Genomic DNA, 27023 nt, shown 5'->3' on the forward strand with positions numbered 1-27023 from the left:
GCTATTGATGCTGATCAAGAATATATATGTCTACTTTATGGAGTCGGAAACGTTTCCTTCTGTGAGTTACATACATCCACTTGCGAGCACAAATACAATATAACCTACTTAACTTATTGCTATGCCGACTATTTATCGCACACCTTGGAAGCATACTTACGTACATACAAAATCCCGCAGAGGAGGTACTAATATCTTTGGAAGTGAAGAATAATAATTTTTCTTATTTGGAATCATCATTGTTTTATTTGATTATTTAAATTCCATTGATTTAATGTCGCTTGGTTGATTTTGTTATTCAAATATATGAAAAATGGTCGATTAGAAATTGTTTTATGTTAATTTTAGTGTTGCAATATCCACACAGAATGCAGCATGTCCAGTTCCGTTTGCTTTCTGCTCCTTCTAGGTCTTCTAATGACAACTGCAGCTGCATTCAATCAGATTGTTCTTAAATATTTGCATTGGTTGGTTTGGTTGTTTTATCCGTTTCTGTTTGCTTTCTCGATTGTGTATATTTTTCGTGGCTTGTATTTTACCGATTTGTATGCTAGTCCTGAAGCGCGTGCATATACAATTTTCTTTCATATATGTTTCGTATGTTGACCGTTAAGTTATTTTTTTTTGTATTATTATTATACTTATTATTGTTAGCCAATACCGTTATTGATTGGCGGACAACCACAGGCGGATGCGGCCCCCGCATCACTCCACATCCATGTTGGGATCGGCCGCACTCTGTGCATTGTTGTCCACGTCCATCTTTTCTCCGGCCTTGCCAGTGGGCTCGCCTCCGTTCTGCTCGGCATTCGCTTCGGCATCCTTGGGCGGTGTCGCCGTCTTGGCTGGAGCAGGCTTCGGTTTCGCACGGTTGACCACCGAACTGACGCAGGCATTCAGAGACTGCACCTCAAAGCGAACGGCCGACAGCTGAACTGGACTGTCTGTGGTGCGTGGCGACTGCGTGAACTTGGCCAGGTTAACATCCAGCCATTTTTGGGCCTTTTCCGCTGCCTCCGAAACATTGATGAACTCGGTCTCCGTCAGGTGATCGTATTTGGGCAGCCCCTTGCGAAACTCTGCCACAGCCAGGCGTGCAATGGCAATGCTGCCCTTCAGCTCCTCAAACACGGCCGGACATTGATCGTAGTCGTTGGCCCGCTGCTTAATGGGATCCGTTTTCTTATGCAGTGCTTCCAAACGGTTGGCGTAAGTCTCACGTTCGCAGTTCTCGCCATCCTCGTAGAGCCAGTTTTCGAGATCATTCAGTTGCGACACAATTGCTTCGCGCTCCGACTCCAGCACAAACCGCTCCAAGGATCCACCCTGAATACAAAACCGAAATGTTAGTCCAGAGCTGATAATGATATCTATGTCTAGTCAAATAAATACCTGTAGCTTGTTGCGCATGTCGTAGACAAACTCCTCCAATGCATTTCTGGCATCGATGCGCTCCGTCTCTTTTTGGTCGCTGCCAATCATTTTGGCCTCCTGCTGTGTGTAGTTGCTCAGATCCACGGGGCTGAAGCCGTGTGTGGACACCTCCAGAGGCAGCTCAGTGGCCTTGCCGGCTTTCTTCTTCTTATCGGACCCCTAACACCAAAGGGAAAATAAAATTGAATCCTAATTGTATTCGTTGCAATAGATTGTATATAATCGGAAAGTTGAAAGTTCAAGTTTTCAATTTAAGTTCAAATAGAAAGAGGAAATCGAATCGCGGCAGCAACAAGAAAACATCAACAATAAAGCGAAGAGGAAAAAAACAGCTCCAAGCAACGGCCTACAATATGAGCAGCAAAGCAATCTTTGGGTATTTATGGGGAGGGGTGTATTATATGGCATATTTGTTTTAAATGACACTCGGTTCGGGGATCGATTGGACTGAATTTCTGGGTGAATTAACAAATAATAAAATCAATCAGTGGTACGAGTATGTATGTAAATCGCTTCGGTGCATGTTAAAGCAACAGATAAATTGTGTAAGCATGTTTAGAGCTATTTAAGAGTTTTATTTTTATTTTTCAGTTGGGAGCACACGGGGTAGGCGGCTTATGAGCGGTCTTTTTCATTCGTTTCATTATCGGCGGCAGAGGATAAAGGACACAAAAAATTTCAAGTCAATCAATATTTCAAATGTTTTTGTGCTTTAGCTCTAAGCCGTCTTTAGATTTCTTTTCTATTGTTGTTTTCGGTAACTTTCGTTGTTTCCAATTTCTTGACACACAAAATATGGGAAAATAACATTCTTATTTTGGTAACATTGTTTTGTGTGTGGTTTTTTTATATTTATTTTTGGGTTTTTAAATTGAAATTTGTGTAAATTTTAGGAAAACGTACCGAACTAAACCAGCCCTTGACCCGCTGTGCCCACCCTTGTCCGCCAGGTGATGAGGCTGTTGATGCATTATTATCATCCTCATTCTCATAATATGCCTACGAGAGAGCAAAAAACGCGTGCGCGGTCGCGTTCCCAAACATATCCAAAACAAACAAACAAAATCAAATATTGGAGTGATTGATAGATACTTCTATATAGTATATAGTATATATAATATGGGTGATTGATATACATCAGATACTCATACTCATTCCAATTTGTATGTCTACAAACTTTAAAAAATTAACGAAACGAGAGACCAATTGGTTCGACTTCTCAATGTCCAGTTGTAAAGTAATATTCAGTTTATTCCATAAATGTCGAATATGTTTAACGGAACCATGAAAAACCGACAATAATAATAATAATCAATTAACACTGATAACAACATCAATAGGATTAAGAAAATAACTACAAAAATATTTCATTATCAAGCCATCCATTATTTGCATTCATGGGATGGAGCTTTTAAAGAGCTCAAGCAAAATCTATTATCCGCTTATTTTTTCAAAGCTAAAAAAGACCGATGCTTAGCCACCCCTACGAGTTCTCAATAAACATTTTAAGCCTTCTTCATATTCGCACGGACACAGTGGAGCATGCTGGAACGCATAAATAACGCAAAGTCAGTCTTTTAAAACATTCTTGGCAATAAAATTGAAAGCCGTCTGCTGTTAAGATTTATGTAGAAATCAAATTAAGATTCTCAAAACGGCATAAAATAAATCAATGTTGTCGTCGATATTATTGCAGCTCTCGAGAGGAACAAAAAAAACACGTCGGGACATTTGTGAGACGCTTAGTACTTAGTAATGATCCAATCTGATCCTTATGGCTACGGGGACAGGAGGATGCGGGGCCAAATTTTGAAATACACTTGTAACAGTTTGATTTCACATGAGTCTTCACAAACAATTTGGTGGATTTAGCGGACAGACTCATATATCGACTCATAATGATGCTGATCAAGAATATACATATGTACATATGTATATACCTTATGTTGTCGCAAACGTTTCCTTCCGTGCGTTACATAAATCCACTTTTCTATGCCCTATTTACTCTTTGAGTACCGGGTATAAAAATAAGAAAAACTACATAGAGATGGTTTACAGGACCGAGCAAATGAAAGAAACCTAAATGAAAATTGAAAGAAAGTAAAGAAAAGAACGCCTGAAAAAATAAATCGGAGCAGACGCTGGCAAAATTCGAGTGGAAACTTTAAAATTAAAATGTCGATTTGATGAAATGAGTTGCATCATTTTGAAACTGAACCCTAAAACTACAACTTGCAGCAAACAAAATGATCCAAAACGAGTAGGGACGTGTGAGACGCTTCTTACGCGTCACAACTTTTATACCCGGCACTCAGTAATACATCTGCACCTTAGCGGTGTTTTGTCAAATTTTCAATTTTTTCTTTATCTGTCATCTACATCTACAACACTGCTCACGCCAACACGCTCCGTTAGCTCTCCCCCCTTCCGTAGACACACAAAAAACAAATATAAGCTGCGGGACGGGGTGGGTTAAAAATCAGCAGAGGCAGAGGGACGGCAGACGCCGCATAATGCATAAGCAGAGTGTGAATGAGAGAATGTGCAAACAATAAATGTAAGCTGCGGGACTGGGTGGATTTAGCCACTGCAAATTCATTTCTTCATTGTGGCTATAATAATGATCCAATCGGATCCCAATTTGGTGATCTGATATATATGGTCATTCCCTAGAGAATGGTTCCTAGTTTTCTTTTATCTTCAAAATTGTAGATTTGGGAGGTTTTCGCCCTTTTGCGGGGGCGGAAGGGGCGTGGCTAATTTTTTAAATACACTTGTAACAGTGTGAACATACAGATGTCTGGATGCAAAATTTAGTGGCTCTAGCTCTTAAAGTCTCAGAGTACTAGGCGCTCATCAGGACGGACAGACAGACATGGCTCTATCGACTCGGCTATTGATGCTGAACGAGAATATATGTATGTACTTTATGGGGTCGGAAACGTTTCCTTCTGTGCATTACATACAACCGTTATTGGCACAAATATAAAAATACAAAAGGAAGCGGTTTGAGTGGCGAGTGACAAGATGCAGAGAAGGTTGGAGAAAAACTAAAACGGAAACGCAAAACAACTCCTAGCCACAACAGAAGTAAATGATGACTATGAGCAGGCGAACTCAGGAGTTAGATGGCAGACTTACCTCCTGCTGGCCGTCTGCGGACTCGCCCGAGTTGCTGGCTCCTCCGGCCTGTTCGCTGGATTTCTCTTCGCTGGCAGCCTGCTCTGCGGCGGCAGCCTCTTCCGCTTCTTTCTTCTCCACCAGAGTGGCCGAAGAGATCAGCACAATGCCGTTGTTGTTGATGCGCACCTTGAGCTTGACCTCCTGACCCTCGCCGCGCTCGTTAGGCTTCACATCTTTGACCTTCCATACACCTATTGTCTGATCGGGATAGGGGACCTGCTGCCCATAAACAATCGACACATTGAAGGGTCCCTTGCGGTTGATGGTCAGCAGGCGGCTGAATGGCGACGCATGGAACTGTGGAAAGATCTCAATCTCTCCCGGTCCGGCCGAGCCCTCGCTGTCCCACAGGACCTTCACGGCATAGTTCTGTATGTCGGTCACACCAAACTCACGGACACGCACAGCTGGCGACATGATGGCGCACTGGAGAGCGGCTCCACGCGACACGGCCTCGTCCTGGTTCAAGGTGGTGCTGGCCGGCTTGTTGAACACCTGCAACGAAGAAGCAAAAACAATGGTCAGACTGATACAGATTCAGGAGGGGGTCAGGAATAAATCACCTGCTCGATAAGCTGCTTGACGGATGGAATGCGAGAGCTGCCGCCAACAATCTCCACAGAGTGAATATCATCGAGCTGCAGCTTCGATTCTGCCAGCAGACGCTTGAAGGTCTGTTCGACACGCTGCAAAACGGGAGCGCAGAGCTCCTCCATTTGGGAGCGCTGCATGGACGAGGAAACGTCGATGTCCTCCAAGAAGCATTCAATGTTCAAGGGCAATTTAGTGCTATTTGCGGACATCTGCTTCTTCAGCTTCTCGATCTCCGTCAGCAGGCGGAGATTCGCTCGGGCATTGGTCTTGGCATTAATCTTATAGCGCTCCTGGAACTCCTTAGCAAAGAACTCGGCCACGGCCAGGTCGAAGTCTCGTCCACCGATCTGGTCCCAGGTGCTGGCCAGCATCTTTAGCTTGCCCTTGGTGAACGAACAGGCACTGACCTGCAGTGCCGAGTGCCCAAAGTCAATGAATATGACGTTCTTTGGCTTTTCCTCGAACAGATCGTTCTTGTAGAACCCGTAGGCTAGAGCGGTGGCCGTCGTCTCATTCAACAGACGCAACACGTTCAGTCCAGCAATCTGAGCAGCATCCAGCAAGGCCCGCCGCTCGGCGTTAGTAAAGAAGATTGGGCAGGCGATGACACAGTCGTTCACCTGTGTCTGCATCGCGGCCGCCGAGGTCTCCTTCAGCTTGGTGAAGAGCATGGCCGTCAGCTGCTCGGGACTGAAGTGCTGATCCTCCTCCAAGTAGTTGACCTTGAAGCCGATGCTGCCATCGCCGCGCGCCTCCACGCGCGCTGGAATGCTCGTGAGTTCGTGTTGTACATGTGGATCGTTGAATTTGCGCCCGAGTAGACGCTTGAAGCCGCTGACTGTGTTTTTCATATTTGTCACCTGTTGATTTTTGGCGGCTACGCCAATGATTCGCTTCTTTCCATCGAAGGCCACAACGGAGCTGTCGGATGGGAGGTAAAACGGTTCTGATTAGTTCAAGTCAACAAGTCATATATGGTTAAAATCAAAGCAAAACGAACTTTCGATTTATTTAAGTCTGTGTGTGCGTGTGTTTGCCAAGATGCGACTACAAGTACAGTCGGAACAAGTTAATAAGTTCTAAGTTCAATTAATCAATATTGTATTCATTTCTCTTGAGAATTGTTAGCCATGGTCACCCTTTTTGTACGGTGGAAAAAGCCTGGTGAAAGTTCTAGAAACTATATCCCTCCCCTAAACAACCAACCACATACATGTTCCTTGTGCATACACGTTTGGGCTCCACTGTATAAATTCGTTAGTGTGCTGTCCGTGTTTGCCGGCTTTGAGTTTATTTTTGACATCTTTGTACACGTTTTTTCTCTCGCTCTCTCTCTCTTTTTCTTTTTCTTATTGTACCACAGCTCTCACAACAGCTGCTGCTGGCTGGCGGGGCTCGTTCTCTGCGAATCACACCTTTGATGCTGCCTTTCTTGACCGCATGACGCATGCATTGCGTTGTGTGTGTGCCAAAAAAGCAAACTCAAATAAGTACAGAAGAGTGGAAATTGGGCCCACGCAATCACATTTAAATTAAAAACACATATCTAAGAGCATCTACATGCATTTACATATGGACATACAAACATGTTTAGGCAGGGCAATAAATTAGAGTGCCTCTCCGTTGTGACAGCGCTTGCTCCTCATTAAAATTGCAATTTGCAAAACTTTTTATGGAAGTGCAGCCAGCCAAATTTAGGCCTGCACAATCTGTCACAATTGCACAAATAAATACATACATATGTGTGTGCTTGCACATATATGTGTCACATGTACATATGCCTATACAAGAGTATGTTTTCTGTATTAGCGTTACCAATAACAACCATGGAAATTTCTAGGCGCGCTCATACACACGAACACTCATACACACTCACTCGGATAGAGAGGCATGACTTACAAATGCTACCTAACCTCAAAGGCTGAAAGTCGAACGATTATGCACGGAAAGCTTATCAATAAATTGGGCTATTGTGGCACTTAATGTAAACTCATTAATAATTATGATTTGGTTTATGGTACTCACGGCGTTGCGCGTAGACTGTAGTCGTTGGCCAGTGTTTCAATGCCGCCAGACCTGGCCGCCGCAACATAGCAGCTCTCGTTGCCAAAATCGATGCCAATCACAGACATTTTGTATCCTTCGTCTGGCCCTTTTTGATTAAATTGATTTATTTATATTACTCGTATTTCTTTCACTTATTTTGATTTTCTCCTGCTGAACGGTACGGGTCAGATCGCTCTCTTAATTTTTCTTTGTTTTCCAGCTCGGGCAAACGCCAATACTGCAAAGTAGATACGCAGAAAAACTAGGTATTAGATAAAATATATAACAAGCACGTGTCGTTTTAGTTTATATTTTTTCGTTGACAAATAAATCCAGAACGTTCGACTCGATGCACACTTTTCACATCAATTATGGATTTGGTTTTCCTTCGTTAATCGAAATTTCTAGTATCCGGCCTTCGGTACTCCCTTGCTCTACCTCTTAAAAAAGATATATTTAAGCGATTGAAAGTTTCCCGTTTTATCTTTTTTCAAATACTTTTTCACACTGATCGACTGTGTTTGGTGGCTATGGGGGTACGCACGCTTTTGCTAATTATATGTCAACACTTTTACCAAAATTTTACAAACACACGTTTTTCTGAAATGGGTTTCGAATTAGTGTGACCGTGGTATGGTGGTCAAAAATATATCAATATATCGATATTTTTTCAAAAGAAAAATATATTTATATCGTGAGCATTCTATTTCTGGTGTTCGTTTGAATCTTTTTTGACTTAAAAATTTTTAGTTACATTTTTTTTCTAATATAATAATAATAATTTATAATATTTTCTGATATTCAACATAAAGTACCTAGTCAATGCGGACTCATCGTCTGCGACCAACCAATTTCGCTGTAGCGATAATAACAAAACAAAACAAAATATGTCGTTATTTTTTGTTTGCCAAAATATCAATATATTGATATTTTTGTGATATTTTTGATATCTTAAGTTGGTCATATTTATTTCAAAAAGCAACGGAAACGGTATGAGCTCCTTAAAGCCTAGTAAAAGTTTTTACAGCGGAAGTAAAAAATTAGCTTATTTCATGAAATTGAGCCCAAATTAGCTTATAATAAGCAATAATCCGATCACTTGTGGTTACCCCACAGGATCAAGCATCCTAGTGGAAGCCCGCAAAAAAGAGAGAAGGAGACGCCAGACCTGTTTTTGCGGCATGCGTAAAAATGGCGGGAAAAACTACAGTGACGACGACGAAAACGGTCACATAGGAGAAAGAATCAAAAAATAAAACTACGAAAACGACTACGAGTGAGGAAGAGAAGTCTCATGGGTAGGTTTGTCAGACGTCAGTGAGTACGACAATCGAATTAAAAGCAAATACTAATGGAAACAAATACTACGAAGGCCACAAAGGCCCTTATGTCGTGTACATAGACTATTTAAGCGATAATAATTCCAGAAAGGCTATTAACCAGTTCAAGCTATCCGAACTATTGATCAAATTGGGATGTGGCGGTATAGTGGAGGTCGCGAGGATAGGATATGGGAGGTGCAAGATTGTCTGTGGGTCGGCTGACAGTGCTAACAAGGTTGTTGAAAACAGTGCCTTCGCCGCTCACGGGTACTCTCCTCGAATTTTGCGGCCCTTTGTGCAAAAGGCGGGCCTAATCTTTGGGATCCCTGGCCACCACACGGAGGAGCAGCTCGCGGAGCTGATCATTTCGGACGTCCCCAAAGAGGGAATAATACATACTTCTAGGCGAGACAGAACCTCGGGGGAAAGGGTACCCACCGGCAGGGTCAAACTCTGGTTTAGAGGGGAGCAGCTGCCCAAGGAAATCAAGTTCCTGTATTCCAAGGTTGTAGTGAAACCGTTCGTTCAGTTTAGCCAATGCTTCAGGGGCTTTAGATTCGGCCATATGGCGCAGCACTGCAAGAGGGGGGCGAGATGTTTCAAATGTGGTCAGGACCACAGTAGCGACACGCTATGCTCGGGGTTAAGCTGTGTTAATTGCAAGGGTAACCAAGCGGCTACGATTTCGCAATGTGAGGTTAGAGATAAAGCGAATGCAATTCAAACGAGAAGGAACGTGTGAGACGCTTCTTATGCGTCACAACTTTTATACCAGGCATTCAGTACTACTTTTGCACCTTAGCGGTGTCTTGTCAAATTTAACATTTTTTCTTCATCTGTCATATACATCTACAACACTACTCACACCAACACGCTCCGTTAGCTCGCAGCCCTCCCTGGACCCACACACTGAAGACTCGCGGCAGAGGCAGCGCCCGCACACAAAAAAAACAAATATAAGCTGCGGGACGGGGTGGGTTAAAAGTCGGCAGAGGCAGGGGCATAAAGCAACTATATAAGGAGGCCTCGTCGGTTGCAGAGTTACTCGCTGCTTTTCCAATTCTCAGTGCTCGTTTGCTTGTCAACGCGAAAGGTTGGTTGCGGACAAAATTTGTTTTCAAATTTTTTCAAAATGTTTATATCACAAAACACAGACTACTATTATGTAGCAAACTATTACAAATTAAATTATGAAACAATTATTATGTCACATTGCCTTGAAATGATTAATCAGCACACTCCATTGTCGTTGCCCTCACACTTACAGCGAGAGCCCTTTCACTCGCACTTTTCACTCGCACGTTTCCATAATTTTTTCCGACGACACCTCCTTATATAGATTCTTTATGGGCAGGGGCCGAGTGAAGCAGAAGCAGAGTGTGAATGAGAGAATGCGAAAAGAACAACAATATCTGCCGGACAGGGTGGGTTTAGCCACTGCTAATTAATTTCTTCATTGTGGCTATAATAATGATCCAATCGGATCCCAATTTGGTGATCTGATAGATATGGTCATTCCCTAGAGAATGGTTCCTAGTTTTCTTTTATCTTCAAAATTGTAGATTTGGGAGGTTTTCGCCCTTTTGCGGGGGCGGAAGGGGCGTGGCTAATTTTTTAAATACACTTGTAACAGTGTGAACATACAGATGTCTGGATGCAAAATTTGGTGGCTCTAGCTCTTAAAGTCTCAGAGTACTAGGCGCTCATCAGGACGGACAGACAGACATGGCTCTATCGACTCGTCTATTGATGCTGATCAAGAATATATGTATGTACTTTATGGGGTCGGAAACGTTTCCTTCTGTGTGTTACATACATTTACTCTTCGAGTACCGAGTATAAAAAGCATGACTCTGGAAAACATATCACGGGCGGAGGTCAAGGCTAGGTATCCGACACTCTTTGGTAGATCTTCTCCCAACCTTGGTGACCCAGGGGAACTTCCCCGACCCACTTGGAAAAATGTCACCCATCCCGAACTCCAGAACAACAGCACAGAGGCGGCTAGGGAAATTCACTCGGTTGATTCGTGCGCGGAGGTGGCCAAAGCCAAAAGAGTGGCAGCCCGCAATTTGGAGTCGGCTAAGGCAGCTGCCAACATGGCAGAATGGAGGAACGCGATCAACGCAGATAGCCCTCAATTGAGTGAGAAATTTGTGAGAACATCGCCCGTGGTTTCATCTGTGGCCCAGGGAAAGCTTAACGCACTGGGATCCATGCTTACAGCGTTCCTGATGGAACACCTCCTGTTAACACCTCCAATTCTGAACTCAACCGTTTGCAAATTGTGCAAGGGATGGAAGCGGGATATCGAAACAACATAAACATTCAAAGTCTGACTTACAGCAACAACAAAGAGCTCCTCAATATGTTTCTAATGAACAGAGAAATAGACATTGCAATTATTTCGGAGATCTGGGTTGTAAATAATGCGGACTGCAGTATCTTAGATTATAACTTCATCGGCAAGCCCAGAGAAGATGGCTACGGCGGAGTACGAATCTATATTAGAAAGAAAATTAAATTTAGCTTTCTGAAAATAGACAGTGATTTAGAGATCGTAGGTATTAAGACCTTGAACCTCAAACACAACCTCAACATTCTTAGCGCCTACGCTGCGCCTTCAATGACACTTTCCCAATTCAAATCGGGCATTAAAAAGATGTTCGAGCTTGCGGAGTCCCTAGACTACTCTTCAGTCGTGGGAGGAGATTTCAACGCCAAGTCTTCTATCTGGGGAAAACTCTTCCAGTGACCGCAAGGGAATGCTACCCGTAAGTCGGGTTTTATCTGTCTTGACGACGGCTCTCCAACTTTATCCAGGAACCCTTCCCAGTTCTCAGTTCTTGACCTCACCTTTTCCAATCACAGGAACGGTAGAATTGACTTGCGAGCCCTTAAATCCAAAATTAGCAACAGCAACACCAACGCTCTGCATCAACGACCTAATCGTTGATCAGGGAATCAGGTCGTGGCGGCCTGTCTTGACCTACAAAGGGCCTTTGATTGCGTAAGAGTGGACACGCTAGAGCAGAAGATGAATGTCATGCAGTGCGACCCGAATCACACTGCCTGGATTGACAGATTCCTGAGCAGGCGTCTGCTCATCAAGTGCAAGAGTGAGGTTGAGGTGAACAGGGGAGTTAGTCAGAGCAGCTGTCTCAGTCCAACTCTGTTCAATTTGTACACCGCAGAACTGCACGAGATAAACGATGGCAATTGCTTACTGTTTCAGTTCTTTATTATTTTTTATTCTTTGCTTCCACAACCGTATGCTGGTAGGCAAAATAGACAGCTTTGAGGCAAAATGCAACAGGCTTAACCTTGCTTTCAACCCAGCCAAATCCAAAGTGATTCACTTCAGCATCCGAAGAACCGAGCTGAACATTGTGCACCAAGGAGTCGAGATTAGGCAAGTAGATCAGATATCAATCAAGATCAAGATCAAATATCTAGGCAGAACAATTTCAGCGAACAACTCAGCCGCAGTGCACATCCAGCAGCCCATTTTGGAGTCAAACAGAACCTGTGCGTTTCTAAGACTATTCAGTGGGTGCCATTACGGTATCAGCCCAAAGAGAGGGCTCATAGTTTACAAGGCCTTTGTCAGAAGTAGACTAGAATACGCTTGCTTGTCTTTCAGCAACTTGTCCAAATCCGCTCTAGCCAAAATCAAATCTCATTGTAACCACCACCTCAGAAAGTCACTAGGCTTAATCATTTGCACCCCAATCCCGATTATTTACGACATGGCAGGAAAACTTCCCCCGGAATACAGAATGAGATTCCTAGCGGCAAATGAGTTAGCCAAGGGAATATTAGTTCTCCATAAGGAAAAAGGGCACTCCTGACAAGGCTTCGAGACCTCCTACACTGATGGATCAGTAGCTAACAGACACTCTAGCGCAGCTTTCCTACACGACAGCTCAGGTTTCATAGATAGCTTTTACACGCACAAAACCTTGTCATCTCTGTCCGCCGAGTTGCTTGCAATTGAAAAAGCCTTGGACCATGCTATTTCGCGCGGGTTTTCTCGTATCGCCATCCTAACGGACAGCAGAAACGGGGCTATAATACTGGCAAGGAGTATTCAGGATAATTTAACGCTTATAAAATCAGGGAGACGATCCGTCAAGCCCAATACCTAAAGAAGGTAGAAATCCGTTTCAAACCCGGCCACGCCAAAATCCTTCAGAACACGGCAGTAGACTGACTCAGCAGCCAAAGAAGCCCACCGACTGGGAAAATATACAGTCGTTAAATGGAATCTTAAAGATGCAATACGTGAGATACACCGAATACTGACAGAAGAATGGGAGAGAGAGTATGCCGAGTTTGCCAGCGTTAAACGCAGAGGATACTACTAAATACATTTTTTTTTCTCTCTCTCTCTCTCTTTATGTTTACAATCTGTTTGTTTAAACAATAAGTAAATTGTATAATTAATATTAAATTAACAGAAATATCAGTTTTCCAAATGATCCCTGCTATTATATATAACATCTTTTCTGTTTGTTGGATTTATCTATCGGGGAGATCTAAAATGTGGAATCTTTTCAGTCTTTTTACTGTTAAGCTATTGTCTAATAGACTTAAGGCTAAATTATTTTCGTGGTTGTGGAGTCTGTCGATGTATTTCTTACTAGTTTTTTTATTTTTTTCTTTAATGGTTAGAATATTAAAATCTTTGTGAATATTTGCATTTGCAATGTGTCGCAAAGTTTTTGATTGGTAACGCTGAAGTATCTCAATATTTGAGTTGCTAGCAGTTCCCCAAAGCTGTATAGCGTAGGTCCAAACAGGCTTCAGTATGGATTTGTAGAGGCGAATTTTGTTTTCCAAAGTGGTTTCTGATTTTCGACTTATCAGCCAGGACATTTTTAGTGTTTTAAGTCTAAGTTGTTGACATTTTGCTTTAATGTGGTTTTTCCATGTTAATCTGCGGTCGAGATGCAAGCCGAGATACTTCACACAGGTACTTTGTGCAATTGGTGAGCCGTTAAGTGTAACATTTGGGCAGTTACCTGGTCTTAATGAAAACGTTATTTGGACGGATTTCAGGGAGTTTATTCTAATTTTCCATCGAAGGAACCAGTCTTCAATTAGGCTTAGCTCACTCTTCAGGAGTTCGGAAGCTTCATTTATTGATGTGCTTGTGGCTAAAACGGCCGTATCATCAGCATATGTTGCAACAGTGCAGTTGTTTGTAACTGGCATGTCGGCCGCATATAGGGTGTAGAGAATTGGTCCCAATACGCTTCTTTGTGGGACGCCTGAGTTGATGAGAAGTAGTGATGAACTATCGGTTTTCTGCTGCACGTAAAAGCATCTTCTAGCCAGATATGATTTGATTAATAAATAGTACGGAGCAGGTAGCCATTTCTTTATCTTGTACAACAAACCTTTGTGCCAGACTCGATCGAACGCTTGTTGAATATCAAGAAATGCAGCAGTGCAGTATTTTTGGTTTTCAAATGCCGAAACTATATCATTAATAACCCTGTGACATTGCTCGGGGGTCCCATGACCCCTCCTGAATCCGAATTGGTATTCAGGAATGATGGAAAGTTCGTCCAAAATTGGCAACATTCTCTTCAATAGTATTTTTTCAAACACTTTCGAGAAAATTGTCAACAGACTAATGGGACGGTATGATGTCAATTCCGTTTCTATTTTGTTTGGTTTTAGGATCATAACGATCTCTGCACATTTCCATTGACTTGGAAAGTGGTCTAGTCTGAGAATCGCGTTATATATAAGAGTGACAAAACCGAATGCATTTTGGTGGTAAACTTTTTAGGGTGATACCGTCTATTTTATCAGGGCCTGGTGATTTTTTATTGTTCAAGCATTTGATTTCTGTCACAACTTCTTCATACTTAATGCTTTTAATAGGCAAGCTCATTTGGCAGGGTGACTCAAGGAATTTTTCTACTTCAGTCTCTGTTGTATAATTATTTATATCGTTTGGCTGAAACACAGAGTGCAGATGTTGTGCAAATGCTTCCGCTTGTTCATTATTAGACCTACACCAAGTTCCGTTGTTTTTGCGAATATTTATGTTTCTTTTAGCTGGTTTCTTTAGGTATTTAGTCGCCCTCCATAGGTTGTATTCATTGTTGCTTGAATTAGGGTCTAAGTTTCTCAGATACGCAGCTAGAGATTCATTGCGTAAGTTCGACAGCAGTTGTCTAAGCTCAGATGCAGCCTTGTTGTATAATCTTTTGTCAGCAGGGTAGTGAGTTTCTTGCCAGCGTTTTCGCAGATTCCTTTTATTTTGTATTTTTTGTCGAAGATCGGTTGAAAGGTTCAATTGGTTTGGTTGTTGATGATTAAGAGCATGATTCGTGTTTCTGTAGCTCGCATTATGAATTGTATTTGTGAAAAGCTCCACAGCATAGTCTATCTCCTCTCCTGTTTTTAACGGAATGTCCAGGCTTATAGCTGAATCTAAATGGCTTTTAAATGCGTTAATGTCTGTAGAGGCTGTTATTACTTTATAGGGCTTTTCCAACATATGGGCTATTGTGCTGTAAGTTGCTATTATTGGAGAATGATCTGTGTTAAGGTCAAAGCTCTNCGTAAGTTCGACAGCAGTTGTCTAAGCTCAGATGCAGCCTTGTTGTATAATCTTTTGTCAGCAGGGTAGTGAGTTTCTTGCCAGCGTTTTCGCAGATTCCTTTTATTTTGTATTTTTTGTCGAAGATCGGTTGAAAGGTTCAATTGGTTTGGTTGTTGATGATTAAGAGCATGATTCGTGTTTCTGTAGCTCGCATTATGAATTGTATTTGTGAAAAGCTCCACAGCATAGTCTATCTCCTCTCCTGTTTTTAACGGAATGTCCAGGCTTATAGCTGAATCTAAATGGCTTTTAAATGCGTTAATGTCTGTAGAGGCTGTTATTACTTTATAGGGCTTTTCCAACATATGGGCTATTGTGCTGTAAGTTGCTATTATTGGAGAATGATCTGAGTTAAGGTCAAAGCTCTCCATTACTCGCATGTGTGATTGTGGGATTCCAGAGAATACTATGAAATCAATCAAATCTGGAATTTTTCGACTATCAGTTGGCCAGTATGTGGGCACACCAGTTGACAAAGTCGTTATGTTATTGTTTCGTATGCATTTGTATAACTCCGATCCCTTCGGGTTAGTTAATCTGGATCCCCACCATGGATGTTTGGCATTGAAGTCGCCTCCCACGATAAACTTTGTTCCCAGTCCTTGGAAAAAGTTTTTAAAATCGAGTTCTTTTATTGTGAATCTTGGTGGGAGATAAATCGCTGTTATTGATACATCTGCGTGCATACATTTTATCTGAATTGTGGCAGCTTGCATAGCGTTTTCCCTAGTACTGTCCATGATTTGAAATTTAAGGCCCTGCTTGACAAGAATTGCAGCACCTCCATGAGCTCTATCTGATGGATGGTCAGCTCTTACTGTGTCGTATCCAGTAACTTTAAAAAAAGATTTGCTAGTGAAGTGTGTTTCTGAAATAAGCATGACGTCAATGGCATTCGTTTTTAAAAATAAAGCTATTTCATTTACATGGTTGGAAAGCCCATTGGCATTCCATATTCCTAAGTTTAGATTTATTTGCATAGCTTATTTACAAGTAACATTATCATGTTAAGTAAATTATTGGTAAGTTGAGATTGTTTTTCTAGAAGCTGTTCTATTCTTTCTAGAGACTTGTTCGAGTTACTATTTCCTGCAGCAACTTGAGCGTATGATTGGTAATCTTTGGGTTGTTGGGTCGAATTATTAAACGGAGCAAATGATTGATATGTATGTATTGTCATCTTTGGTGTTTCTCTGGTGGTTGCGTCCGCTTACTATTTTTTTTGATATAAGATCCTGATAGACTTTACACCCTTTGTAAATGATGATGATCAGCATGATCTTCGTTGCAGTTGGCACATTTTGCTGGTTGCTCTTTATCTTTTGGGCAAACGTTGCTGGGATGGTTAAGAGAGCATTTCACACATCTGTGAGTTTTGGCACAATATGACTTTGTGTGTCCAAATTCCTGGCAACGATAACACTGAACGATTTCTTTAGTTTTACGGGGTGGTTCTATATTAACAACTGCGTTACCAATGAGTTTAACTTTGTATATATCTAAGTTCTTATTGTTGGGCTCAATGTCTAAGTAGAACAAATTCAATGGCTCTTTGGTTACACGACTTTTAATATTACTAATGTTTCTAACAGCGTGACCTTTGGACTCCACATCTTGTTTGATTAAGTCGATATCCGTTGAGAAGTGCAAATTCTTAATAACAACTCTGAATGCCCTCTCATGTTTAAGTTGGTATGTGTAAAATTTGACAGAATCTTTAGTAAGAGTTTTAACAAGTTTCCTGTATTCTTCAATAGACTTTACCATACCTCTCACATGATCATCGCGTTGTACTTTATAAAAGAAAAGCTCTTTTTTAATTGTAGTCTCGAGGTAAACTAGCATTCCTTTTATATCACTGACTTCAGATAAGAATATAGGTGGCGGCTTGGCAGATTCAGTTAAGTTATCTTCAGTTATCATGCCCAGTGCTTCGTTTTCATCTTCATTTCCGTTATTTGGCGTGCTGTCGCTTAGGAGGGCATATTGATTGGAGCTGGTGCTGGGTGCTAAGTCCAGAGCGATTTTTACTTTAGTAGAATCGGAGAAGCCTTTGGCTTCGGTTTTACTCTCTGCCAGTTCTAAACCGTTGTGTCGTCTTCGTCGTCGTTCATGATAACAACACTTTGTTATTGCTTATCACTAACCACTGTTTTGTTTGTTTTGAGAAATCTTTTTTATTATCGAATGCCCTTTTGGCTCATTTTTTAAATACACTTGGATTTTTAGAAAAAAAAACGCGATTTTTCTTGGCATTTTTATCCCGTCCGATTATGCGTTGAGTCTTAAGACATGACTGTTTGGTTTTTGGTTTTTCGATTAAAACTAACTGTTCTCACTAAAAAGTATGACTTTTTGTTTATTTGGATTTGGATAGGTAATACTATAAAGTTGAATAAAAAGTGAAAAAACGGTTTGTTTAACGCATTTCCATATACATTTTGAGCACATTCGTACACAGGAAACTGCTGTCCGATTATGCGATGGAGCCACTGTTCATAGTAAATAGAGTAAAACTAGTGGACCTCTTTACACAATCGCTTTTGGGCGACATGGCCTTATCTATTATCAATGTGCATAGGACACGGCTCTGACGCGGCGCTGCCGCTCACGTACACGCTAGTTAAAGTGATTCGTACCAATACCAATATATTTCGGGGTTCCGTTTTGCGTGCGTCTTTACATACAAACGCAAAAACGGCTCGGTTATTGTATGGGTGCCGAGCCCTGCGATAAAAGGATAGATATAAATGAACAGAATGAAACGATAGCCAAACCAGGCAGGGAAAAACGGTCAAATTAAAAACTGTTCGAGATAAAAAAACTAATTTAATAGATTGATTTAATTTACATAGAAATTTCAAACACTTTGTACATGAAATGAAATACATTATCTTGAATTGCCAATAATATTCCCTCTTCGGAAGTTTTGAAGATTCTAAAAAGAATCAACTCCTTAAAGGAAATATGAAAACGAAAAGAGCTGCTTTATGAGAATTGATTAACTTCATCAAAAGCTTATATATGCATGCAACTTCCCATCCTGTAGATGACGCCTCGGGATGGTCCACCGTCTCCTCTAGAAGTTGGCAGAGCCAGACTTAGCAATCGATCCCGACAGGCGGTTGCCGCCAAGAGGCGTTATGCCAACCGAGCTGCCAGTGCAACTCTCACTTACATACAAATTACTGGCCGCCATTCGGAGTTGGTTCAAACAAAGCGAGATCACCTCACCCCGAGCGGCAAACACTGAGCCGGACAGAGCGTACTTGGACTGGTGGGTGGCCAGGTTGAGTGCATCCGCCAACGAGTCATCGGCATAGACAAATATTGGAAGCAACGGCCCCGAAAGGGGTTCGCTCAGTAGGGGATCCAGCGGGTTCATGGTCCGCAAAATCGTCGGCTCGACAAAATAGCCAAAGTTATCGTTGCAGGTGCCACCGCACAAAAACTCCGCTTCCTTGTTGGACTCCATTAGTTTCCTCAAGCGCTCGTAGGCTGCCCGGTTAATGACGGGCCCCATCTTGGTCTCCTCCTGGGTGGGATCACCGACTGTAAGTCGTTTCACTGCTTCGATTAGCTGTTCCCGCAGCTCGGTCCACATGGAGGATGGCACATACATGCGGGCCAATGAATTGGAGTACTGTCCGGCATAGTTGAATGCTGCTTCCACGGTGGCCGAGCAGACGTCCTCTATCTTGGCACTGCTATGAACAAAGTGAAAGTTCTGGCTGGCACATTTGACCACCAGGCGAGGGAAGCAGATGTACCGCTGCATCTTATCGTTCACCAGCTTGTGGATATAACGATGGTCTTGGGCGCTGCCGTGGCAATTGACTCCGGCAAAGTGCTCGGCATCCGTGATGGTATCTAGGAAAAGTCTTCTATTGGATGGCACAAAGTTCAGCACGCCCTTTGGCAGACCAGCCTTCTTGAAGGCCAGGTAGACGAGGTAGCTTATGGGGGCCACTTCAAGGGTAGGGTTCCACAAAACTGTGTTGCCCATGAGCATGGGACACAGAGCCAGACTGGCGGACAGGGCGACCGACTCGAACGGCGCAATGGCAGCCACAAAGCCATCCATGGGAAACACGCGCTCTTCGCCCTGGATGTCTAAGCGCAGCTGCGTCAAACGCTTCAGGTAGTCGGCATTGGCTCTAAGCGACGTGACAAGGCGCCAAATATCCTTGCCGGCGTCGACGCTTGTCTTTCCCTGAGCCAGCATCAAATACATCCGCATACGGAATTCATCCGCCTCGATTATGTCTGCAGCATGCCTCCAGATGGTTAGACGGTCCGCCGCGGTTACAAGACTCCAGGTTCCCTGAGCCCTTAGTGCCGCCCTGATCGCACTCTCAATTTGGCACCGGTTCGCATAATATATCTGGGCCACCGTCCGCTTCAGTTCGTGGGGACAGGATAGCCTCTGGTTGTCCATAGTGTAGGGGTTTTCGGTCTATCTGGAATGCGGCATGGTTGATCAACAACTGCTGGTTCCTGTTCATCCTGGCCTCCCCGTCCTTTGAGTTCACCGCGTCTGGACTACCGTTCACTTTATCCTCCTCCAGAGTCTTAATCACTTCGCTACTTAGCCCGTCTGCGCCCAATCGACGGCGTAGTGGAGCTCTGTTGACTCTAAAAAAACCAAACCTTAGCATTTTAAACTCTTACAATTTCAACTTGATGCCTTTCAACAGGAATTTTTAATACAAATTCGCCAGATCCGTATGTGTGTGTGTATAGTGTGTGCACAGTACGTTTCACAATTTTAAGACAGTTGTGGGAAAGGCAGTTCAGACTGACTGAGACTGTGTGCTCCAGTCTATTGACTGTTAAATTTTCAAACACGAGTAAAGCCTTTCACAAGTGTCTTATGGTCTGAAAGCGCGTTGCTCAGGCACTGGGGTGGGTATGGCGTGCATGTTTTAGGGCTTCAAACCAAGTGCGCGAAACAAATTGTAAGAAGGAATGGATCACAATATCAAATAGTTTAGAATCACAAATTTAGGACTAGGTTGGGTTTGTCTCCGAATTGGAGCATTATACATAAGGAATGCCACTAACGTGGGTGATGATGAGTGGAGTTGGTTTGGGTTGGAGAAGGATTAGTAGAAGTACTTTACGACTCTACCGAGTCTAGTCTAAACAGATATCTCCTTAAGTATTCCCTTCCTTTGCAGAACTCACTTTAGATATGTTATCGAAATTGGTTGTCGTTGTTTTCGTGCCGTGCCTTTCTCTTGGGCATTTCGTCAAATTGATTTGAAGGTAACGCGTTTCTAAGGTCACTAAGGTGCTAAATATGCCGAGTACTATATCTAAGTCCATCCAACGGGGGAATGCATCGTGGGTCTGGGGGTTAAGTGTTTGGGTAAATACTAAGCAGTCTTGCGGTCCCATCGTTTTCACTGTCTTCGTTTTTATATGCTTAAGGTTATACATTACAGCTGCGCTGCCAGGCCCGAGGCAGATATGTTATCCCCTGCGCCGGCCGTTTTCCTGGCCACGCGACAGACCAGCACGGGGGCCACACAGATCTCAACCTTGATGCGCTGCAGATCGCGACCATATTGTATGTACTCCTTCCAGCAGGGAACCGGACTGGCAGCGCCGATTCGCATACGTGGCGCATTATCCTGCATGGATGTGGCGAAACTGTCGTCCAGCACCTGGAGCACGGACTCCGGATTTATCTGAAGATGAAAATTAGGTTTTAGTTCAAAGGAGAATCTAGAGGGAAACAGAATGGGCACAAACTTACAAACTGTGATTTGCAGACGTAGCGATGAGCGGTCAGAGCCGCCTTGGCCGCCGCAGCACGCGTGTTTTTCCATTGAGAGTCGGCGGTGGTCAGGATTGCCTGGTAGGCTAGTGTGTGCACATGAAGTCGCGAGATCTTGCGTCGCTTGGGGTCGCTACGGCTCTCTACGCTGAAATCCTCCAGTAAGTTGATGAAAACTTGTCGCATTTGATCGAGTGTGTGGGCAATGCGTGGATTGGAGTCGGTTGCCAGGGTGGTGCGGTCATGGGTGAGAACCTGCTGCAGGTTGGAAAGCTCCTGCTCATTCATACCGAGAGAGTCTACATACGGAAGGACAAAGTGACGCAGCTCCTGCAGCAGCTTCAGCTCGACATAGGAGGCCATCTCAAAATGATTCCTTGTGTCACTGGGCTGGCTGGTCAGCTGCATTTTCACTTGTTGCAGGCGCTTCTCTCGCTCGCCCGGGTTAAAACTGAACATGTCCATCATCTGCAGGCCACTAACCACTAGCAACTGGGGTTGGTAAAGCTTCAAGGCATTCGTCATCTGTTCCACCGCCCTGATATGCGGATTGTTCTTGTCGCTGTGCAGTATATAGCGGTTAGCACGTGGTGCCACCAATAGACCCCAGGTATCGCCCGCCATGTACTCCAGTATTATATGTATGTCATCGTCGGGGATCTCCTCGCCCGCCAGCCGAATCTCCTTGGGCAGCAGGGGGCGCAGTCTGAGAGATAATAAACATTAGCTACAGGATTATTTCAGATGAGAAAAAAAATACTTCTTGGACATGTGAGCGCCCAGTAGGACTTCGGCTCCCTCCATGAAAAATCGCACAGCCATCAGCGGAGCATTGCCGCCCATGTACCAGTGGATACGCTCCTTGTCCATCACCTTGGCATATCCAATCAATTGTTTAAACAATGTTCCATTGGCCATAACTCGCCTACAGGAAAGTTGATTTAGGTAAAGTGCTCCCTATCCGAATAAATTTCCTACTTACTCCGCAGCCGCTCCGTTTTGAAAGTAATAGGCAAAAGACTGAAGCAGCTCGTCTTCGTTTTTGACGACGTCCCTGGCGGATGTTGTCACTTTGGGGATCCGCCCCTTGTAGAACCTGTTCAGGAACTCCGTGGCGTTGATCTGCAAATCTGTGCAGGCTCCGTACCCTATGGCTACCTTTGGGGCAGGCTCGTATGTTGGTCTCTTCAGGCTGCTCTCGATGGCCAGGAGACCGGTAAGCAGCACTGTGGTCCTATTTAGAGTCTTCAGCGTCAGGAACGCCTGCCAGATAATCGATACAAGAGCCGTAAACAACGAGAAGCCCGTCACCCAGCCCATGTACCGCAACGCAGTCATATTTCGGCCACAAAAACTTCTTAAAAGTTTGACCGAAAATGTTTGCCGGCTTGTGCCCTTCCGCCCTGTGGCGTTTCTTTGGATCTGATAGATTCCGTATACCCTTTGACCTTCAAGTGCATTCAGGGTATGTGGATGCTGAGGCAGTTTTCCACACCGTTAGCTGATGTTTATTTGTTCTATAATGGCTTAAATTAAATATTTAAAAATCTTATTTTGTGTCTGTTGAACGTGTGTGACCGGAACTATTAATAAAAAATACCGCCTGACCTTCAGACGTATACCGAAATATAGATTTTCATTTTTAAATATACCGTAGAAATACATACGTGAAAAAAATTTAAAATTATGGTCGTATGACACCAGAGACCAAATAGTGGTCTAAGTTTGCTGCTAAAAGACGCAAGGATGAAGGATTCAAAGCGCCAAGTTAGTGTTCGTAGTTTTTAAAGACGTGAAAGTAGTTAATGGGCAATTCACTGACGCAGAACAGGGCGTTCGTACGCATTGCAAGCAGATTTTCAAAAATATTTTAACATTATAATACACCCATGGACCATCTCTATAACTATTTTAAAAATAAGCATGTGAATCGCAAGGGACAAACCAAGCCAGTGGTTTTTGCCGCTACCAAACCTAAACTCAGATTTCAGCGAAACTAGATGCAATATAATAAGAGAATTTCTGATAAGTCTGGTCCAAAAATTTCTGTATCGCGGGGACAAAATGTATAAAAGTACGTTCGCGGAGATTGAATAATTTATTTCGAATTTTTTGTATATGGTTTAGTATTCTAGAAAGATTTTGTGGAACAACTTTTCATAAGGCCCAGTATTCAGATGCTTTCAGATTTCGCCCTGCGCTGCCCAGAATGACCAAAGTGGACAAAGTGCATGCTTTCTGGGTACACTATTTTGTGATTGTTTACAAAAGAAAACCCGTTAAAACCTAAAATCTTGTATACAATCATGAGGAGTGTGTTATTTCAGAGTGGATATGAAGCGGACAGAAATGCAATAATTATGTATTTTATCTCCTTATAAATTGAAAAAACGATAATCGAGTATAAAAAACGTAAAAGTGAAATGTTATGCATATAATGTAGATTAGTTACTTTTCAATTAATTAGACAGAAATATCGCTGCATAATTACTTGGAAATGAGTTTGTTTTGGCATTTAATTTTGGCATGTGTCGACCTCGTCAGAGAAGTGAACAAATGTACAGAAATGTTTTAAGTAAATTTGCTAAACTTAAAAATACGTACGGTAAAATATAAGTTGTTGTTTGTAAGATTATTAAGTTTTTTCCGAACATAGATATGTATAACAAACATTTAAATATTATTTTTTTTACAGTTTTAAGCATTCTTTTGTGGAGTTTACGTAAAATCTCTTGACTATGTTGGCTTAAACTAGTATCAGTTGATAATATGATTTAATGTGATGACAAAATATTAAAATACCATTATTCATTTCTTGCTTTATTTTTTTCAACTATTTTAGTTTTGATGTTTGTCCATAATGGTCATATTTGTCCAGAATTCACAACGATGTTCTGGCTGTGTGGGTTCTGTATTATGATCAGAAAGGATATCTAAACCTTTTATAATATAGAACCCACATAACCAGAACATGGTTCTGGATAATAATGATAATGTCTCGGTTTCACCGCATCCTTTTCCTTTCATTTTAGTCAGTTAGCATTTGAATGACCTTATTTGACCATATTCGCAGTGTTAAAAAACAAGCAATCGAATAAGTTCCGAATCACTTTAGGATCAATCAAGTCTTCTTCAATGCCCGGAGTTTGTAGATCACCACAACGAATGGAACCAATTGGCTTTAATACAAAAATTATGTAGATACGTAGCTTCCCTAACAAAGTAAACAAAAAAGGTTATTTTTTTCAGAGTAACCCTATACATATTGTAGAAAGGACAAACATAGCAAATTCTTTGGGTATTGAAAGTACGTCGGAGAGTTGAAAACGAAAAATAAGAAGAGACAATCTAATCATTCAGAACCTACAATGGAGATTTGAAGCTCTGCATAAAATTTCTGAAGATTTAGAGTTTCTATCAGGCTCAAAAATAGCAGCCACAACAGATAATGAGCTTAAAAAAGCTTCGGAAGATTTGGCCAGAATGTATAATGAAGACTTTATTCAAAATGATTTTGCCCGTGAAAAAAAAATTGTGTCCTGCATTGAATTCAAATTTTGCTAACCTGTACCATCTTGAGGTTCTCCAGCTAATACTAAATTATATTTTGACAACAAACTATAAATATTTGGATAGATAGGATAGGCCTTATCTTTATAGCCGGTACTCGAAGAGTAAATAGGGTATATCATATTTGTGCACAAAAGTGGATGCATGTAACACACAGAAGGAAACATTTGCGACCCCATTAAGTATATATATTCTTTATAGGGTCAAATTAAACTGAGGTACATGAGCAAAATGTTCACTAAAATGTTCCTACACCACTCGCGATCCATACCAGACCCCCATCCTATTTCAGATGGTGCTGCACATAGCAGGACTCTTTTGGAGTCCGATCATTGCTACCGGCCAACGAAGGGCCTGTTGTCTCCTTCTTATTTTCCTGCGGTATTCAGCCATACTCTTAAGTAGGCGTGGAATAACACTGATATACTGGTCTTGGAGATTCTCCATTGAGTGCAGGCTGGCAATCTCTCCCGTGTTGCTCTAATAGACGGTATTGGTATTGGTGTTTCAGCTTAGTGCTTCTACCCAGCTCAAAGGTGCTATTAGTCGAAGAGCTGTGGGACTATTTGTGTAAAACAGAAGTTCATCAACTTCAAATATGTACATACATATGTATGTATATCCGATTTATATTATAAATATATTGTACATAATTGAAATGCAACGTCCGAGTATCATGCTGAATGAAGATGCGCCATGAGACTTAAATCCGCTAAGGTACTCGAAGAGCTTCCATAACATCTCATTACCTTTTGAAGAGACTACGTATCAACAAGCCTTTTGAAGAGACTACGTATCAAAAAACAGTCTTCCTGCGTCACAGCAGCATCTTTTCAGTAATTTCTATTTCATACCCTGGCAGCGGGTAACGAAGATGTTTATAATAAATTAAGTAAAAAGGAACCACCACGAGAGTACACTTTCAAATCATTCGTCAGACATAGAAAGAGTCGGTTGCAGCCAAATCGTATCTAATTTTGTAAGTGGTGGGACCACTAAATAATATATGAACGATTATCTGTGATTAAAAGGGTATTTAAAGATTCGACACTCGAGGGTTTGGCCTTTCTCTTCTGATTTTTACGGTTCCTTCTTGTTGCTTGGGCCTGTCGATTTTTATACATAACTAGTTGTTGCTCGTTGCTGCTGCTTCTTCTTTTTCGTTGTTTCTCTATAAATGTTGCTAGCCGTTATTGTTGGATTGACACAAGGTTAATCAATATTGCACCAGGCATAGATGTGTCCGGACTCCGGAGGGTGTGTGACTTGTATAGGAAGTGTTATCTGCGCGTGTTTGGGGATAAATGGATATTAAGTACTAGATCGATAGTAAGTACATTTCAAGTGCAAATTAATTACATTGTATAGATAGTTTTGAATAGACTTCATCCTATCTAGTTCCATTGCCCATTACTTTTTGATTTACACTCTCTTGTCGCTAATGCAAATGAAAATTTATTCATTCCTGTTTTATGGCCCTGCAGCTTATAAAAAAATCAACATCCCATCCCATCCCCATTCGCATGAGCCAATTAGTGTCTATAAAATACTTCTGATACCTGGACCAAAGTCGGCCTGCTTCTATTTATAACAGTTTCGCTTCAAGCTCCAAGTCTTGAATGTCCGATTTTATCCCGTAACACGGAGAAGAAGAAGACACGAGACACACGATGACTTGTCGTTTGTAGTTTAGAATCGGAATCACTTGGTGGGGACGGGGACCGGTCAGAGGCCATCACGCATGATAAGTGTATTGCCTGGCTCTATCTCTGTCTGGTCTGGACACTATTTTTATCACCTGAACGAAAGTGAATATCACAAATTTAACGCTTCTCAGTCCATCTCAGCATTAACCGGCTGGTCTGGGGCGGTCGGTTTGTCTGTCTGGCCCTCTGTCCTTTCGTCTACCTGTCTGCCTGTGTGCTTGTCTGTCTGTCTGTCTGTATGTCTGTCACTCTGTACGAGTGTGTTGTGGCGCAGACAGCGGCAATACATGTTGTTGCTGTCCGGACATACCTGGTGCTTGTATGGGACTAGGGTATTTTCTGTTCGTGTGCATCCATGTAACAGATTTAACGCAAAAAAAACCTAGATGGTAATGTTTTCGCCATCAATAACCTGTGTTAAAATATACATTTTTATGTATGTACATATGTACATATTTATATCTGCTTGTTTATTCGGGATGTCCTATTATTCGAGGTAGCCCCTAATTTCATCATTATTCCTTCTCAAAGAATTTTAAAGTTTTTATTCGCAGTATCGGCGGTATTCGGCAGTCGGAATGCTCATACTCAACGGCGTTCTTGCTTGTCTTACCTTGCTTTTGTTCTTTTTCGCGTGTTTCGTGTGCGATTGTTTTTGCTGTTTTGTTTTAGTTGTATTTTATTTTATTCTATGCGTAGTCCGCCGTCCGCCGTCAGCAGTCCGCTGGGGACTATCCATATAAAATCAACATAATCGGAAATTC

General features: G+C 42.3%; 3 protein-coding genes across 4 annotated transcripts; all 3 read right to left on the reverse strand.

Annotated features, from left to right (window-relative positions):
• Positions 1–489: 489 nt before the first annotated feature.
• LOC117579229 (heat shock 70 kDa protein 4) lies at positions 490–7495 on the reverse strand. 2 transcript variants are annotated; one of them, XM_034265008.1, is made up of 6 exons: positions 7237–7495; positions 5181–6132; positions 4576–5112; positions 2338–2433; positions 1393–1593; positions 490–1326 (listed from the first exon to the last, which is right to left on the reverse strand). In XM_034265008.1, exons 1-6 carry the CDS (start codon positions 7341–7343, stop codon positions 706–708), a joined length of 2514 nt encoding a protein of 837 aa, XP_034120899.1. In that variant the 5' UTR covers positions 7344–7495; the 3' UTR covers positions 490–705. The 2 variants fall into 2 exon arrangements, with proteins under 2 accessions (XP_034120899.1, XP_034120900.1); XM_034265009.1 differs by lacking the exon at positions 2338–2433.
• A 10715-nt stretch (positions 7496–18210) lies between these two features.
• Positions 18211–20001, reverse strand: LOC117579571 (delta-1-pyrroline-5-carboxylate dehydrogenase, mitochondrial). Its single transcript, XM_034265498.1, is given in 2 exon segments — positions 18211–19646; positions 19648–20001. Coding segments are annotated over 2 exon segments (1578 nt in total). The 5' UTR covers positions 19860–20001; the 3' UTR covers positions 18211–18280.
• Positions 20002–20129: 128 nt separating this feature from the next.
• On the reverse strand, positions 20130–22568 carry LOC117579572 (ADP-dependent glucokinase). Its single transcript, XM_034265499.1, has 4 exons — positions 21966–22568; positions 21744–21908; positions 20963–21689; positions 20130–20894 (listed from the first exon to the last, which is right to left on the reverse strand). The coding sequence occupies exons 1-4, from the start codon at positions 22319–22321 to the stop codon at positions 20643–20645; spliced, it is 1500 nt and encodes a 499-aa protein (XP_034121390.1). The 5' UTR covers positions 22322–22568; the 3' UTR covers positions 20130–20642.
• Between the last annotated feature and the right edge of the window lie 4455 nt (positions 22569–27023).

The sequence above is a fragment of the Drosophila guanche genome, unplaced genomic scaffold (genome assembly GCF_900245975.1).
Source record: "Drosophila guanche unplaced genomic scaffold, DGUA_6, whole genome shotgun sequence".
NCBI classification, from domain to species: domain Eukaryota; kingdom Metazoa; phylum Arthropoda; class Insecta; order Diptera; family Drosophilidae; genus Drosophila; species Drosophila guanche.

Bases quoted from the DNA above. Each gene is read 5' to 3' on its own strand.
- LOC117579229 (XM_034265008.1), bottom strand. From the start codon at position 7,343: ATGTCTGTGATTGGCATCGATTTTGGCAACGAGAGCTGCTATGTTGCG. The intron at 6,133-7,236 runs GTGAGTACCATA...CCCATCCGACAG, and splicing joins TACAGTCTACGCGCAACGCC to CTCCGTTGTGGCCTTCGATG. The intron at 2,434-4,575 runs GTAAGTCTGCCA...GCTCTCTCGTAG, and splicing joins CCGCAGACGGCCAGCAGGAG to GCATATTATGAGAATGAGGA.
- LOC117579572 (XM_034265499.1), bottom strand. From the start codon at position 22,321: ATGACTGCGTTGCGGTACATGGGCTGGGTGACGGGCTTCTCGTTGTTT. The intron at 21,909-21,965 runs GTAAGTAGGAAA...ACTTTCCTGTAG, and splicing joins CAAAACGGAGCGGCTGCGGA to GCGAGTTATGGCCAATGGAA. The intron at 21,690-21,743 runs GTATTTTTTTTC...ATTATCTCTCAG, and splicing joins GGCGCTCACATGTCCAAGAA to ACTGCGCCCCCTGCTGCCCA.